The sequence below is a fragment of the Astyanax mexicanus genome, chromosome 9 (genome assembly GCF_023375975.1).
Source record: "Astyanax mexicanus isolate ESR-SI-001 chromosome 9, AstMex3_surface, whole genome shotgun sequence".
Lineage (NCBI taxonomy): Eukaryota > Metazoa > Chordata > Actinopteri > Characiformes > Acestrorhamphidae > Astyanax > Astyanax mexicanus.
In genome coordinates, this window is record NC_064416.1 from 31,292,761 (window position 1) to 31,311,680 (window position 18,920).

The 18,920-nt window shown below is 38.2% G+C and overlaps 1 protein-coding gene across 1 annotated transcript in view; it reads right to left on the bottom strand.

Annotated features, from left to right (window-relative positions):
- Positions 1–18,920, bottom strand: part of cntn5 (contactin 5) — a 394,897-nt gene that overhangs the window by 102,882 nt on the left and 273,095 nt on the right. The window contains exons 10-11 of the mRNA XM_049483448.1: positions 11,046–11,148; positions 691–872 (exon numbers count right to left, since the gene is read on the bottom strand). Coding sequence (XP_049339405.1) covers positions 691–872; positions 11,046–11,148 — 285 coding nt within the window. The remainder of the gene's footprint in view (positions 1–690; positions 873–11,045; positions 11,149–18,920) is intronic.

The following is an 18,920-nucleotide window of genomic DNA, read 5'->3' on the forward strand; positions in this document are numbered from 1 at the left end:
CGATTGGCTAAATGATACAATAAGTGTTATCGTAATAAGCATGACAGGCCTATTTCACACACAAAGGTAATGTGTTTGATAATCATTTACAAGTGTTTAATGGCAAATCTGGCCCAAATATAACCAACTTTAAATTTTCCAGGTTGCCATTATTAGCATTGTTCCTCCAAGGCTACAACTGATAGTGATACCAGTAATACCAGTTGTCTCTGATGTACATTACAATCACATAGCTCTTTTTTATGTTGTGGATTGAAGCTTTTTGAATTCAGTAAGCTAATGCTGCAGGCTAGTAATCAGACACTAATTAAACTGGAATGAGAGAGGCTAGCTGTGGTGCTTTTGGCCGGTTTGTTTTGAGTGGCTGAGTTTGATGGGCACTCAGCAGCCCTAAACCTCTGATCCTAGAATCCCCCCCCACCGCGGCAGCCATCTTGGATTCAGTACTTGGGGTTGGATAGTTGTAAATCTGACCTGTATTTTACTGTTATACAACAGTGTAAAATGAGAAAAAACTATGTATTTATACTGTATTTAAAAGGGTTTTAATTGTTCTCAGTATTTGTAATGTACTACAAGCCTATTCTAGCCACCACCAGGCAAAAGACAAAGTGTTAGTCTCTTTCTCTCTCTCTCTCTCTCTCTCTCTCTCTCTCTCTCTCTCTTGTTCTCTGGAGATGCAGTGCTTACTGTACACCTGGAGGTGTCCCCGGAAGGCAGTGCCTCCTCGTGAATTCTCTGCTTTGCACTCATAGCTTCCCGAATCCTCCAGCTGAATGTTGGGGATCTCCAGCACAGCCTGGGACTTGCGCAGACGAGCCTTTTTGGGAATGTTTCCATTGATCTTCCTCCAGGTAATCGTCGGAACAGGGCTGAAAGAGTCCAAACAAAGAAAGATTGTCAGCTATAAATACACTCATTGGGATTTAAAAAAAAAAAAAAAAAAAAACATTTTTACATTCTGTACTGGAACTATAAGGGTTCTGTAGCTAGGACGTAATTTAACGCACGCAACTCAACAATTACTGATTGTCATGACCTAAAGGCCTAAATCATCACACACTTGCCTCAAACTGTATTTAGTAGGAACTTGGCTCAAGTAGTAGAGATGTTTCTGAACTGTATCATCAATGCAGATTTCATTCCACTCTACATCTTACAATGAACCCACAGCCAGCACCTTTATTTAGTCTCTGAATGAGCTTATTACATTATCTAGCTGTTGCTTTAAGTCAAATATAATTTATTTGGAGATATTTTATTCATTCTCCAGCATTACAGGAGCTATCAAAGAGTGTTTGCAGCTGGACTTATAACAAAGAATGCATTTCTGCTGGCTGTAAAAAACAGCATGTTATTTAGCCATGCCCACTCATTATTTGATGTCATCTTTTCTTTTTATACTTTTTATTTTTCTTTAAAACCACTTAAAGGTTACAACATGAGTCCTCTAATATTATTGGAACAGAAACATCATTTCTAATATTTATGAGATCTGTTATTGCACTGTCCCACAACTGAAATCCTCCCTTCATATCTGTCGTTCATTTTCATTTCTCTCTGATTTAAAAGTCTAACCTGTCTCATATGTATCAATACCACATATTAAAGTGACCAAAATCAGATTTGAAAATGACAAATTCAGTGTGGTGTTGTTGTTCACACCGCCACAAAGACATGTGACAAAAAGATAAAATTTGGACCTCTTTCACCTGCTGTGTGAATGAAGCCTAAATTCAAATTTTCAGAACTATTTATTATGTTATTTTATGGTTCTAGAGTTTAAGCTACCTATACAGTTCTCTGAAATCCTGTATAAAAAAGGCCGGCAGCAGAGACAACGTATTCTCATCTGTAAGCGAAACCATTATTCGCCTGGACATCCACCGCGAGAGCAGGTGAAACCCGTGCCAGCACCTGATAGGGCCGAGCAGCCGCAGACTCAGTGATTACCACATATCACAATAAGCCGAAAGATAGCTGTACAGATAAGTGTATTTGGACACTGTCATCCATCCCTGTTTGTGGCCGAGGCGGATGTGTGATGTGACCTCCTGAGGTGCTCGTCCCACATGGAGATAACCCGCTCTATCAGACACCATCAGTACCGCCCGGCACTGACGGCCCTCTGTCTGACAGCTTCCCAACGATGGAAATGTGACACCATGGAAGAAAAAAAAAAAACTCTGCACACATCAATCATCCTCTAGCAGGAGAGAAAAAGGCCCATCCAGCCATTCCAGCTCTGGCTGTGATGCTTTTGTACTCCAGATTTTCTCCTACAAGGACACGTGTGCAGTCTGGATAAAGTTTCTGAGGCCTGTCAGCTCAAATCAGCAGAGTTTAAGAGAAATCTGAGCAGAGTGAGGCTGGACTGGACAGCTGAGGGAGCGCTCGGATTTGATTTGTTTCACCTCCGCAGCTGATTGGATTGGAAGGTTCAGACGTGACATTATTTGATAAAATTGACTGTGTTTAGTATATGAACACGGCTCAGTTTGGCGCAGAAAAGATCTGTACAGATCTCAGACTGCTAAAGCAAAGGACTATTTGTCAAAAGGCTACGACAGCGATTCATGTTCAGGGTGCTGCAGTGTGCCGCTAGTGCAGTTTCTCCTGCTCTATATAACACATTTACTTCAGCTCTGAGACAGCGCCGTAATTAGCCAATGAGCTAAATCAGCTTAGAGCTAAAGGAAAAGGAAGAAATATCTGAATGCTGGATGGAGATAGCAGTGGAGCGATTGGGTAGAAAATAAGTCTAAAGAGTGTGAATTTTGGTCTATATTCAGTTTCTTTACCATTTTAAAGCACCACAATGTAGAATATTTTTGATTATAGTGATATTTTGGCTTCAAAACATCATAATGGGAGTAAACAGGAATATACTATTTACTCTCATCTACTGTCTACAGTCACCACAATCAACAAAAGCTGTTAACTTGCAGTTTCTTATGCTGGTAACTTTGATTAACTTATCCTGTGCAACATAGGCAACCCTTGGTCTTTCTTTCCTGGGGCAGTCCTGATGAGGGCCAGTTTCATCATACACTGTAAGCCCGGATAAACTGAATTTCCGTTAAAAATTTGAAAAAAAAAAAAAAAGTGATGCCTTAAAAAAGCCTTAAAAAAAGTGAAGTAATGGGTAATTAAAACTTAAGTTAGCATAACTAAGAACATCATGTTATTACAACTAAAGGGGAAGTTGATTTAACTTTTTTATTTTTGTTATACTGTAAGACCGGATAAGTTGAGTTTAGTTAACTTTTTTAAGGCAGCCGGTTTGCTCAAATCTTTTAAATAACGGGGAAAGAAAACTTGAGTTAGCATAAATTAAAACATCAAGTTATTACAACTAAAGGGGAAGTTGATTTATTTGTAAGGTAGCCCAGGGGGAATCACTACACAGTAACCGTGGTATAATTTTATTGTGTATAATAAAGAACATTACTCAAATAGGGCTATTCAACGTATACAGCTATATATTTCATAGCTGCATTGTCTTACATATGTCAAACTGGATAGTGGGTAAAACTAGACCTACAAAACAGGCATGAAAAGGAAAAGAAATGTGAACAACTGCATATATGAAAAAACAAAACAAAATATAATGCACAGACTGAACTGTGTGAATATAAACTGATTTTGTGGAAGGGCAATGCATGTCTGCCATCAAAATGTCAGCATGGCTGAAACAGCTCCTCCCAGAATTCCTCCGGCCCGGTTCTAATGGCCACACATCACTGCTCTGCTTTAGAAAGCATTCAGCACAAAACTGGCATTGAAGGCCATCCCCGCAGACACATCCAGAGCCCCGGACCCACAGGATAATAAACACTGCAGCCCTTTAGCTGCACACAAAGACCTCGTCCGGCTATCTGATGCCGTCACCGCTCTGACTGGCAGGGCAGGCAGGACCCAAAGCAATTTGAAGTTCAATTTGGGTCCCCAGTGCCTATATAAAGATTGACATTTCCTAATAAGGCGCATTGATAAATCATTCATCTGGAGTTACGGGGGTGAGAAGTAAAGTTCACTGGAGGACACAAAGCCATCAGCGCCAAATTAGATTAGAGCAGTGTTCTCCAGAACTGCTGCTGGAGTGCTACTACACTACTGCACATTTTCTGTGCGCTTTTCCTGCCCCAACACTCCATTTTAACCCTTTAAATTCTTTAATCAGCCGAGATCCAATAGAGATTAGTGGGGTTTTAGTAGCATGTCCTTCACACATGCAGACAGCTTTTAGGGGAATTAAGTGGACTTAAAAATGTTTAATACATTGTTGAACTTTATACAAGACACACTTCAATTGTAAGTCAAATGTACAGTAAGTCAGACCCATTTAAAACAATACTATTTGAGGATTTGTATTTATTTCTCTTGGGCTCCCTCTACAGTCAGGGAGTGTAATTCTCCTTAATTCTCAATTTGCTTCTCCACCACTAAAGGTCATGCTTTACACATGCATTTCTGGACAAGCTGAGGGATACAGAATCTTCACTGAAAGTGAGACAAGCATGTGGACCGAGGCAGTAGAGTAATATTACAAGATTATAGGACTGTAATTACAAGATTTTACACTTTTAGGAACTGCAAATGCAATGCAGCATTTTTCTGACCAACAACACAGAGTTTTAACCCTTTAACTTCTAACCTGATTGTGCTATCTCGATCAATCAGCAGACATATGTTATACTTAGAGGTTTTTAATAGTATGCCCTTGTAGTTCTTAGCCGTAAATCACAAATACAAGTCAAAGGTACATCGATAACACTTTATAATAACTTTCATTAATATATTCTTAACTAATGATCAGTAGATGTGAACAAAGCAGTAGTTCATATCAGAATTTGAATATTAACAAATGCTCACAGATGACACTTATTATCAGCGTGGATATTTATATTAAAAATGTTAGCTCATCAGAATTTTAACATTAATAAATCACTAGTAAATACGAATTTTAAAATACGATTATTTTTTCAGTTCATGTTGCCAATGCATTCATTAGTATTTACGAATGTGATAGCAACTTTTTAGTTTGTAAAAATGTGAAAAATAACAGTTATTAATTATTAATTAATAATATATTAACGAAAGTTCTTAAAAAGCGTTACCAGTACATCAAGATAATTTAAAACTATAATATTTAAGAAGTTATATTTTCTACTACTGGGCACCCCCTACAGTAAGGGAATGTAATTTGCTATTTAAAGGACATACTTTACACATGCATTTCTGGACAAGCTGAGAGAAACAGAGGTGTCACTGAAAGTGAAAAAAGTATGTGGACTGAGGCAGTAAAGCAATAATAGATGCTTTTCCACTAATATGAATGTTACAGGAGCATTACACAGCTTTACACATTTCTGGAGAGTGTCTTCCTGTGCAGTAAGCAGTATTCCAGCAGATCCCAGAGCTCTAGAAACGCTTTTCTCTCTATATTACAGTCAGTGGAGCATCAATATGATTCTGATGCTGATATTCTGAGGTACAAATGTTGCATAGAGCTGCTTTAAGAAATTATGTAACAAAAGACAAGATGTGTACAGTATAGGGACAAAAGTATTGGGACTTTCTTTCTAAAATCAAGGGTATGAAAAAGTGCTTTTGTTCGTTGTTTTGATTGCAGCAAGTCAGCAAGGACATCCCCAAAAAGTCATTTATGAAGCTTTATCATTCCAAAAAAAACACAGTTTCTCTGCTCCATAGCTCATTGCCCATTCATTTCCTACGTCTGGCATAAGGCATGGTGCCAGTAGGTTTATGTTTCATGTTATCTGCTCCTATTCTATTGGAAAATCTATTAGAAATTCTACGCAAGCTGTTTGCGTTCAAACATGGATACATACAGTGTATTTTGAAAGTAGAAGAGCCTTCAAATGGAAATATTCTGTGTATTATTTAGCATATCTGTCAGGAGAAACACTTCTTTAGAGGACAAAGAGAGTAAAGAGAGAAAAGAAAGAGCAGAGCAGCATGACAACTCCCCGTGAAGAGTGTCTGCAGTGAGGAAACGGAGGTGAACGAGGAAACGGCGGGTAATGTCTATAGGTTTAAGTAATGGCTTATTATTCTAATGTGGATAATTAATTGTAAATGACTTTCCCTGTCGAAGAGAGCTCGCGCAGGAACAGTAAACAATTACAGGGTGCTTAGAGCGCCGGAGATTAGGAGCTGTTTGCGTTTAAGATAGGCCGTGTAGATGCTTAATTCAGAGCAAATAAGGAATATAAACAGCGCGGCAGCGTGGTGACACAGGATTATGCTCGAAAATGAGAAGCTGTATTGTTTTATGCAAAACGTTCTGTCAGTTCTGTCAGAGACAGGAGCAAATTTCAAAGCGACAAGCTGTTTCGCATCAGCGGTTTCCAGTTACAGAACCTCTCCCGAACGTTCATTCAGTTTAGGAGTGACTGTTTATGTTTTGTGTTACAGGCATTAGGCTTTACATTCATTCTGGTTTCTTAGAGTGCAGTAAATATGTATACAGTGGCAGATGGCCCATTCTGAAGATAAGGGTAGAGAAATTCAAAGTAGGGAAAAAAATCGAACGAATCAGTCTAATTTAAAGGATTAATATCATACCTGTCAAGTCTCCCGTTTTGGCCGGGAAACTAACGTATTTTACTCCTCTTTCCCGCCGTCCTCCCGTATTAGTATTTTCCCGTAAATTTCCCGTATTATAATAAAATTTTAAAAACTTTATTATTGAGGAGACAGGGCACTGACCGCTCTGTGTCTCTTAACCAATCGTGGTACCGGTTCAAGAAGAAAGTCCCGCCTTTCAGGAGAAACAGCCAATCAGCTTGCTGGTTTTGCGGGAGCGCAAATGAGGGTCAGTGTGGGGAAGACGCCCCGCCCCCCGCTGTGAGTTCAGGCAGCTAGTCGGAGCAGCTGATGTTAAAACATATATGGATATACGGAGATTTTTCTAAAAGAAAGGTAAGGGTAGGCTAATCATGTAAACTGTGAGGAGATTTTTCTTATAGCTGCTTAAAAATACTCGTCTCCGAATAAAAACACACAGATTAAACCTTTTAAAAATTAAAAAGATTACAGCTTGTGAAATGTGGAGAGGACCGAAATTAACTGAAATAATCAGAAAGAAGTATTAATTAAAAAGTATTAATTATGTAGACCCCATTAGAACTATTTTTTACTGATGGAATATATCTGGTCCATGTCTTTTTAGTAAAAGCTCATGATACTATTTTTAGGTCACCAACAGTCATTTTGCAGAATTTGTGCACCCTTTGTTCAATTTTAAATCCATTAAATAAATAAAACATATATCATATAAAAGAGTGCATTTATGCCAAAAAAGACATGAAATCTTAACTTTTTTAAATATCTAGAAAAGGGGCTATTAATTTGGCTGTATTAAAAGAATGACATATGTAGGAATGTCCACAAAATTTCAGTGTCAACAATCAGATTCTGATAATCTAATTGTAGTCTGTAAATGGTTCACATGTGGTTATCTTAGATTTCTTGTAAACCTGTCTTAAAATGTAAGGGATACTGAACCTTCGTTGGGCTGGTGGGACGGCTTTAATCGGACGTAGGAAAATATCCCTTATTTTTAAATCTAAAACTTGACAGGTATGTAATATGTTTTATGTTTTTTTTTAATAACTGATAAAATAATGTGGAAATGTGATCAGATATTAAGAAAGCATGCATCTCTTTACATCAGAGACATTAAAAGACGTTAAAAAGCAAAATCTTTAACAATCACCAGCTATACCATATTAGCAACACCTTATCAACCACCTAGCGAAACCTCAGCCACTAAAACCTACATCGCAGCAACACTGTTGAGCCCCAATCTCAACTCTCTGTTCATTACTGTTATTAGTATTATTTTAAATTAGCTTTTTAAAAAATTAGCTGCTTTTAATATCTGTGTTATACAGCACTGGAAAAAATAAGACCACTAAAAATGATGAGTTTCTTTGATTTTACCAAAGTGAAAACCTCTAGAATATAATCAAGAGGAAGATGGATGATCCCAAGCACAACTGCTTGCATTTTTGCACCAGGAGCAGTATAAAGTTATCCAAAAGCAGTGTGTAAGACTGGTGGAGGAGGACAGTGTGCCAAGATGCATGAAAACTGATTAAAATCCCAGGGTTATTCCACCAAATATTGATTTCTGAACTTTTCTAAAATTATGAATATGAACTTGTTTTCTTTGCATTATTTGGGGTCTGAAAGTTCTGCATCTTTTTTGTCATCTCAGCCATTTCTCATTTTCTGCAAATAAATGCTCTTAATGAGATTTTTTTTTTTTGGAATTTTTGAGAAATGTTGTTTGCAGTTTATAGAATAAAACAACAATGTTCATTTTACTCAAAAATATACCTATAAATAGAAAAATCAGAGAAACTGATTCAGAAACTGGTCTCTTATTTTTTCTAGAGCTATACGTCTCCACTGGTTCATTGTTCCATAGCTCAAAATAATGATAAAAATATATAAATGATTTAAATGCTTCTTTATAATATATAGCATCTTCACATAATAACAGACACACCCGGAGTGACTTATAACCGTGACTATAATAAAAGGAAGGATCACAGAATAATAAAAAGAGCTCAGTATGCTCTTTATTACCATAGAAACAGTACATTAATTTATTTTATATTTTTTTCTAGTGTGTCTGGGCTGTATTTTTCCTCTATATGCAGTATATTCTGTCTAATGCGTTCTACTTTTGTAAGCTTTTACTTTCACTTTGATGTCTAAGCCTCTATTGATGCCTTCATGAAATAGGGAAAAAAAGCTCTGTTGTGGGAGGAGTGTGATAGTATGCTACAGCGAATTCAAAAAGCATGCTTTCAGCGATCTTCAGCACACGCACTATCAACATATGCAACCCGGAGATAGTTCAGAGTGCTGCTAAACAGACGCAGCTCTGTGCATTAGTCCGCTACGGGCCACGGCCAGACGCATCCACTTTTAACGACACTTCAATAAAGGCCTGGAGCTCGCATAACTCGCTGCAGACGCACCAGCCAGAGTGCTTTTCTTCCTCCTGGCAGTCTCACCCGCCCTGACCAACTCCATTTGTCATTGAGGGATCCTTGGCCAAACGTGGACATAATGGAGATTAAAAGCACTCCCTAAGCCTGCTGTGCAAAGATCTCTTTCGTTTTTTCCTCATTTTTTTTCTCACCCACTCAACTCTCTGATCTCGTTTTACCTCCTGTGCAACTGTTATGAGAATACGGCATTCCCCAGGGCTCAGTACTAGCCCCATTTCAATTCCACTAATATTTCAATAAGCAAAACTCTAGCTCTATATGCCAAGTGCAGCAGGCAGTGCAGTACTGCTGGATGCTCATTTTAGATCAGAAATAAAATGCCCAAAAATAGTCACGATAGTCCTATATTTTACTTGAGAATTTACTTGATATTATATATGTTATATTTATACCCTTCCAAGCATAATATTATGAACTTTTTTCTACACCTATTCTGTTTTTTTTTTCAGCTCCACAGATCAAATAGGACACTCTGTAGTTCTATACTAATAATTACAGACTGTGGTCCTGTGGTACTTTATTATTACCCAGAAGCACTTGAACCCATGTTTATTAGGGCTTTAAGTCATTAGCAGCACAGTGACCATTAGCCTTACTAAACACTGTCATAACACCAGTAGCATTGCTTCCTGTGCTGTTAGCATCCCTGCAACAACATTAGCATCACTCTTCCGCCATCAGTATTTAGCATCACTGCTGTCAAAATATTAGCAACGCTGCTGCAGTGGCTAACACAGCATAAGCATCAACATAGTGCCCACAGGACACTGCCCAAAGGACGCTGCTCACAGGACACTCCCCACAGAACACTGCTCACAGGATGCTGCTCACAGGACACTGCTCACAGGATGCTTCCCACAGAACACTGCCAACAAAACACTGCCCACAGAACATTGTCCACAAGACACTGCCCACAGGGCAATGCCCACAGAATGTTGCCTACAGGATGCTGGCCACAGGATGCTGCCCACAAGACGCTGCCCAAAGGACACTGCCCACAGGACACTGCCTTCAGTAACGCACACCTTTTTATCATTTGATAAAAATTAAATGAGAGATTCACTCTATATTAAAATGAAAACATCTGACCCATAATGAATGTACTGTTATGTGAATCCCTCAAAATTAATATACTGTTATGTGAATCCCTCAGGGTTCAGAACTAGCCCCATTTCTATTTCAATAATATTTTAATAAGCAGGATTGTGCCTGTACATGCCAAGTGTGAAAGGTGGCAATGCAGTGTTCCTGGATGCTTGTTTTAGTTTAAAAAATATATATAAAATAATAATAAACTGCACAAAAAATGAAATAGTAGGAAGAGCTACTGAGGCTTCAGTTCAAATCAAAGCTGTGCAGAATAAACGAGTCACAGTTTTGACTATTAACACAGCACGCCAGAGCCAGGAAGTGCAGTGTGTGTTTCTGGAGTCTGGCAGGGTGTCACCTTGAAAGTGACACAGTGGGGATGAAAGGTGAAGGATAGAAACACTATTTACTTTTGACTCATCAGTGACTCTGTTATCATGATACTCTTTTACCAATTTCAACCATCAACAGAGTGGACAGGAACAGGGTTGACCAAAAATTGTGTTAAATAATGTTACGAGAATATGGTATTCCCCAGGGCTCAGTACTAGCTCCATTTCTATTGCTCATTTTAGACAAAAATATATATATATAAAATAAAGCATACAAAAATAGTCATTATACTGTTTCACCTCAGGAGGAGCAACTTCAGGCTTCAGTTCAAAAAGACAAAGCTTTGACGGGCAACAATAAACGGATCACAATTATGACTATTAGCACAGTACGCCACAGCCGAGTACCCACTCAGGGAGTGCAGCGTGTGTTTCTGGTGTCTGGCAGGGTGTCACCTTGAAAGTGACACGGTGAGGATGAAAGGTAGAGGCTGAATGAAGGAGGGAGGGAGGAGGGAAGGGGGGATGGGGGTGGTATGTGTTTGAAGTGAATTCTATCAGCAGTACTTACTTCCCCAGGGCAAAGCACTCCAGTCGCACAGTCACTCCTTTAGCCGCCAGAACTGTAGGAGGGAAGTGGACCTCGATCTTTGGCTCATACTCTCCCATTACACCTGCAAATAAACAAATACACAAATAAAGCAGTTAACAAAAATAAGAGACCACATCAGTAATCAATATTTGGTGGAATAACCCTGTTTTTTAAATACAGTTTTCATGCATCTTGGCATGTTCTCCTCCACCAGTCTTACACACTGCTTTTGGATAACTTTATGCCACTCCTGGTGCAAAAAGTCAAGCAGTTTAGATTGGTTTCATGGCTTCCTCTTGATTATATTCTAGAGCTTTTCAAGTTGGTTAAATCCAATAAACTCATGCTTTAAAGTGGTCTCTTATTTTTTTACAGAGCTGTATATGGGGGGTCTCCTCAATACAACATAACACAATATATGGACAAAAGTATTGGGACACCTGCTCATTCACTGTTTCATCAGGGATATTAAAAAGAGGTTATCCACCATTTCAATCAAAACATTGGAAATCTAAGCTTAATGTAAATAGACAGAAGCGCTTTAATCACCCAAATAAACAGTTTTCAGAAGAGAAATGAATGTAGAGAAATCTCCTACACTTGTTTGATTTTGAAAGAAAATTATTTTTTTATTTATCATTATTTTTTTTATTACAGATTGGGTTACTTAGGCAACCCCCAGCGTCAAGACCTGCTGGAACTAAAAGAGTCCCTTAGTATCGGCCACCTCACTTTCTGCTTAAAATATCCTATATTAACTGTTCCAATGTATACCTAAGCTTTTATTTTAATAATAACAACTCTTACCCTAATATTGGTGGCTGATAATGTGTGTAATAATATGTATACTCTAATTGTTTGGCTTATTTGTGTGGACCGCCTATAGGAGACAAAGTTAGAGTTTCTGCACTGTGTCTATAGGATCCAATGAGTCCCTGTGGTGTGAAATAAGATCGCAACATCAGATAACATGGTGGCACCCTTGTTCACTTTGATTAAGGCATCCTAAGTAGTGCACAACATTAAAATCGAGAAACAAATAGGAATTGTGGATTGCATAATTCCACATATGCATGTAAAAATATCTTAAAAAGATAAAAAAACACATTTTTGTAGTAGAAACTACTACAAAATTAGATTAGAGTATATTTAACATTATTCCACTTCCTCATGCTGACCAAATAGATGTCCAAACCAATTTGAGAGCAGTGCAGCTGAACAGTCATCAACACCCTCTGGGAGGGGGGTGGTTAGCGCAGTCTTCCAGCTCCGTTAAAGTGACCCACGGAGCCCCGCCTCCCCTATCCTACCTGAGGGCTCTCTGCTGGAGCTGCAGGAGCCAGAAGGCCTTTAAATCACCAAGCTCCCAGGCACTGGGACTGGCACATTACTCACACCTTCTGCTCCCCTCCCTCCATATACCACCCTGGTGCCTACCCAGCGCTCCCTGCAACACCTGCCTCATTAATTAAGTGCCATGGCAGAAAACGTGTGTTCCAGATATAGAGAGAGAACTCTTTTTTTTCTTGTCTGGAGTGCTTTGTAAAAATATTAAGGTCTGAGATACACATAAGCACATTCTACACAGTGTCTTACTTTAACATAAAAAAAAAATAAAACTTCTATATATTATCATAATAGAATATAATCCTGCCAGGAAACAAAGCCTCATCCAACATCACTACTAGAGTGTTAGTACACCAGCTACCGGCCTCATCCAACATCACTACTACATTGTGTGAGTACACCAGCTACCAACCCCATCCAACATCACTACTACATTGTGTGAGTACACCAGCTCCAAGCCTCATCCAACATCACTACTACAGTGTTAGTATACCAGCTACAAGCCTCATCCAACATCACTACTACATTGTGTGAGTACACCAGCTCCAAGCCTCATCCAACATCACTACTACAGTGTTAGTACACCAGCTACCAGTCTCATCCAACATCACTACTACATTGTGTGAGTACACCAGCTACCAGTCGCATCCAACATCACTACTACATTGTGTGAGTACACCAGCTACCAGTCGCATCCAACATCACTACTACAGTGTTAGTACACCAGCTACCAGCCTCATCCAACATCAACATCACTACTACAGTGTTAGTATACCAGCTACCAGCCTCATCCAACATCAACATCACTACTACAATGTTAGTATACCAGCTACCAGCCTCATCCAACATCACTACTACAGTGTTAGTATACCAGCCACCAGCCTCATCCAACATCACTACTACAGTGTTAGTATACCAGCTACCAGCCTCATCCAACATCACTACTACAGTGTTAGCACACCAGCCACCAGCCTCATCCAACATCACTACTACAGTGTTAGTATACCAGCCACCAGCCTCATCCAACATCACTACTACAATGTTAGTACACCAGCTACCAGCCTCATCCAACATCACTACTGTGTTAGTATACCGGCTACCAGCCTCATCCAACATCAACATCACTACTACAGTGTTAGTATACCAGCTACCAGCCTCATCCAACATCACTACTACAGTGTTAGTACACCAGCCACCAGCCTCATCCAACATCACTACTACAGTGTTAGTATACCAGCTACCAGCCTCATCCAACATCACTACTACAGTGTTAGTACACCAGCCACCAGCCTCATCCAACATCACTACTACAGTGTTAGTATACCAGCTACCAGCCTCATCCAACATCACTACTACAGTGTTAGTATACCAGCTACCAGCCTCATCCAACATCACTACTACAGTGTTAGTATACCAGCTACCAGCCTCATCCAACATCACTACTACAGTGTTAGTACACCAGCTACCAGCCTCATCCAACATCACTACTACTGTGTTAGTATACCGGCTACCAGCCTCATCCAACATCAACATCAAAACTTTTGACTAGTATTGTACTTACTGTGTCTTTGACATGCCATCCTCATCCAAAATCTGCAGAAATTCTGCATGGGAAGGGTTATCACAGGACTCCATTAGGAACCTCCACAACTTTATGCTGAGATTATTGCCCATATCAGTCTAAATTTGTTTTCTACCAACTTCTTCATTCTATCTTCATTCCGAACAGCATTGCAATCCCAGACTTCTTCCTGGTTGTAGCTATTTTTTGATGATGAGTGGATGTTAAGTAAACAAGAGCCATTTCTTGAGCATACGCCCAGCAATATCACCATCCTGCTGGAAGAGTTCCAGAACTTCCAATAGCCAATCTGCACCTGGCTCTGAATCACAGACACCACTCCAACACATCCTGAAGATACTTGAGGGTGCTCCATTACAAGGCATGTGGTTCCACATCTCAACAGCCCAGTGCTAGCATGATAATCTTATAGCAGCAGTCTTGGCTTTGGCCGTGAAGGCCTGAGGCTCAGAGGCCTATTCTATATGCATGCTCATGAATTCATGTATATCTAAGAAGATTATATAAACTGCATGTAGAACTGAATACCAGTGTCAGAGGCTGATGAACAATTGAAGGATGTACTTTAGGACATTATTGACCAAGTGACCATATACAGTAGGACACTGTGTAATTTCAAAATAATTATAAAAGAAGGTCTTTGGGTTGAATCAACTTAAATTAACTTAAAAAAGTTTAATCGGTTGTCACTGGCTGCTTCTTTTCCATTGGCTTCCTGGTATAATTTATTTGCATACTGGGTGGGTGTGTCCCCTAGTTTCTGACACTCACCATCAGTGTGTAATGATTCCCCCGAGCTACCTAGGTAAACTTGTACATCATATCATCGCTGTCCAATGAAAAACAAGTACCTCCAAAACAGCAACTTTAGAGGAGAGAGAAAAAAACGTATTCAATTTCAATGGAAGTTAATGTAAAAATATTTTATTTTAGGTCATTTTAAAGTATTTCTATTGGTCTATTAATTAAGAAATTTTGACACAGTGTAAACAATAGTTTTTGTGTTCAAATTTACTTAGTAAACTAAAAATCGACAAATAATGCAAAGCAAACAAGTTCATAATCCTAAAGTTTTAAGAGTTCAGAAATCAATATTTGGTGGAATAACACTGGATTTTAACCACACATCTTGGCATGTTCTCCTCCACCAGTCTTACACACTGCTTTTGGATAACTTTATACCTTTACTCCTGGTGCAAAAATTTAAGCAGTTCAGCTTAATGGTTTGATGGCTTGTGATCATTCATTTTCCTCTTGATTATATTCCAGAGGTTTTCAATTTGGTGAAATCAAGGAAAAACATCATCACTCTTTTTTCAGAGCTGTATATGATGAAAAAAATAAATATATAATAGGTGTAGAAGCAAGAAGGTGGTCAGAATGTTATGCTTGATTGGTGCACAGTTAAAGGCAAGTTAACCATTTAAGAGGTTCCTATAATAGATAAGAGCGCAAATGCAGTATTAATAAGCATTACTAATGGTCAAATAGTTTATTGCTACACGCTGTGATGTGCATTAAGTCCATTTCTTCGGTAATTACAGTCTGCAGTCATTTTTTTTTATACAATAGTATTACAGTTTGGTTAAATGCTTCACTCTCCACGGTGTCCAAAGTAATCTGGCACATTCTCCGACAACTGCAGCCGATTCAGCATGGCAGGCAAACTAAATCATTCTGCAAATACGTAGCAGAAGCTGCAGGCTAGCATATAAAAAGAAGAGAAAGAAATCTGAAAACAGAGAACAGAGCCTAATTGATGTGCAGCATTCTGTACAGCACAGTGCCATCTAAACTGCCAGCTTCCTCCTCTAGGCCATGATTCTTTTGTTTATTCATCAGGATCTTAGAGAGCCACCCCTATCCATTTGCTGAGAGAGATAAAGTCAGATGGCATTGAGTAATCTGCCTGTTATGAATAAAACCACTTCCACTGGGGAGTCTAATTATCATTATCAGACGTATTCAATTTAATGGAGAATTTTGCTCGAGAACGTGTCGCTCTCTTCTTTCGCATGAACACAGTTACACAATTACATCTCTATTTAAAATAACCATATTTAGCTTTCTGAAACTTTTTGGGGCTGTTTCACAGGCTGATGGGGCTATTAATCTTAAACTACACAGCATTTAAAGCATACAGGGATTCACCATTGAAAAAAAAAAAAAAAAATCTATGACCAGGCATGACACAGACACATGGTCTTTCCTCAACTGAAAGTCTGGCCCAAAGTACAAACCAAGTCTGAGGTGTTTGTTACATTGTAAACTGTACAATCAGTCTGGTTAGGTTTGGTTTCACACTGTAGTTTAGTGACTGAGTGCATTAAAGAACTTTACTACATCCTGGCATTATCACCTACATTAGCAATTTAGCACATTAGTTTCCCTATACTCCACACTGATTGGTCAGAAGAAGAGTGCAGTTGTGTACCACAGCAGAATGACTGTAAAACTTAAACGAAACCAAACCAAACCACCACTAGCCAAACCAAACCACTACTAACCAAATCAAACCAAATCAAACTACCATTTACCAAATTAAACCAAACTAAACCAAACCAAACCAAACCACCACTAACCAAATCAAATCAAACTACCTTTAACCAACTTAAACCAACCCAAACCAAACCAGAACCTAGCCAAATTACACCACATAAATGTCAAACCAAACCATGCCACATCAAAACTACCATGCCAAACCTAAACCCAACCACACCAAACCACACCACACCACACTAAACCAACCAAAACAACAAACAAACCCTACTGCACCACACCAAAATCTAAGCTAAACTAAATTAAGATAAGCTAAGATAAGCTAAGCTAAGCTAAGCTAAGCTAAACTAAACTAGAGTTAACACAAATCAAAACCAAGCTAAACCAAACAGAAAACACAACATTTAAAAAGCATTTAACTGACACAGACTAGAGCAGACTACATATGTGAACCTAAATTGCTCCAAATTGTAGTATTTTGTTCTGGACCACATTTTGTGGCATCTTTCACACCTGCTATTGTACCAAGTTGAAAAGTCTGAAAATCCGGACCAAACATGGCCGATGTGAAACCATCCCAAACTTTTATTCATAGGTTTTATTCATAAAGGACCAAACCTGATCTTAATGCAGTAAAGAGCAGAAAGTGAAAAGCCTGCAGCGCTGTGTTGTGCTGCTCCTCTAGTCAGAGCTCGTCCTGTTAGAAATGATATTTCACTGCTGAGATGGCGGCTGGCTGCAATACGCGTGCAAGAGATTTTATGACTGACTTTTTTCCTTTTTTTTCTTCACTTTCCAAACCCTTTTTCAATTTCAATCTCAATCTCCCTGCTTGTTACACATTTATGGCTCCAAAGCAACCCTCCGTGTATAATGAATTTGCAATATTTTACCACTTTATGCAGCTACACATTCTGCCCATATCATATTTAATGTCTGGAGAGGCAGATATTGATAGGAACGGGTCCAGGGCCGGCCGAGCTGAAACAAACAGCGCTGAGCGCAGTGTCGCAATGTCTATTTTCAAATCACAATTTAATCCATTTATTAAGATGAAATAGGGTAGTTTGGAGCGAAGCAATTTTCCTTTTCTTTTGTTGCGCCATGCAGAACAATTACCTGATGAAAGTCCAGGGCATCCATCAGCAGCTCAAAGCTCTTTAAATCCCGCAGCTGATGAAAAAAGCCATTATTCCATCGCTGGGCTTCACATCTATTTTCTAATGATTAAACCATCGCGAAAGACATTTTTTCAGGAAAAAACATAAATTGAAGGGATGCCGGGAGATGTTTGCCCACCTATATGAGCAAATGTGGTGACGGGAGGAAACTCGGCGGACTGTTGGAATGTCCAGAGCGGGGGAAATTGAACAAATATGCAGCGAGATGACTTTTTAACCCTTAGGAGTCACAGTGGCCTCACTCAACATGCATCAGACCTTGCAGCTCATCAAATATAACACTTTCAATCTGTACCAGAGATGTGTTCATAATAGAAAAGTATGTTATTTTGATTTGAATTTAAATAAAACAAATAATAAATGAGGACTCAATTCTGCATATACAGAATATATGACTGTGTAATGTAATTACATCACTACATTAAAAATATATATATATATATTTTAAAATAAATAAAATAGTCAACAGTCAATCAGCAGAGTCTATTGCCATAGCTATGTCTCTGCTGACAAAAAAAAGAAAAACATACAAGGGACAAGGTGTATTTTTTGCAACCTCAAAATACTAAAGACACACCAGCTGTGTGCAATTGACAGGTGTGCTACAGATTGCAAAAATGGGGCCAATTAAATCATTAACCCAAGATAAGTTCAGCACAACTGTTAACAAAAAGCCATTCCAGGTGACTCTACCTCATAAAGCTGACTGAGAAAAAAAAGAAGCTGTCATCTAAGCAAGAGGTGCTACTTTGAAGAATCTAAAATATAGACATTCTGGTTTAACAGTTTTTCTTGTTTGTATACTACATGATTCCATATGTTTTCTTTATAGTTTGGATGACTTGGAATTAATCTACAATGCAGGAAAAAAAAATATATACAGTATATATATATATATATATATATATATATGTGTGTGTGTGTGTGTGTGTGTGTGTTTAAACTTTTGAGTAATACAGTATACATATATATATATATATATATATATATATATATATATATACATATATATACATATATATATATACATATGTATATATATATGTATATATATATATATATATATATATATATATATATATATATATACTACATATATATGTATATATATATGTATATATATATATACACACATATATATATATATATATATATATATATATATATATATATATATATATATATATATATATATATATATATATATATATTTTTTTTTTTTTTTTTTTTTTTTTTTTTTTTTTG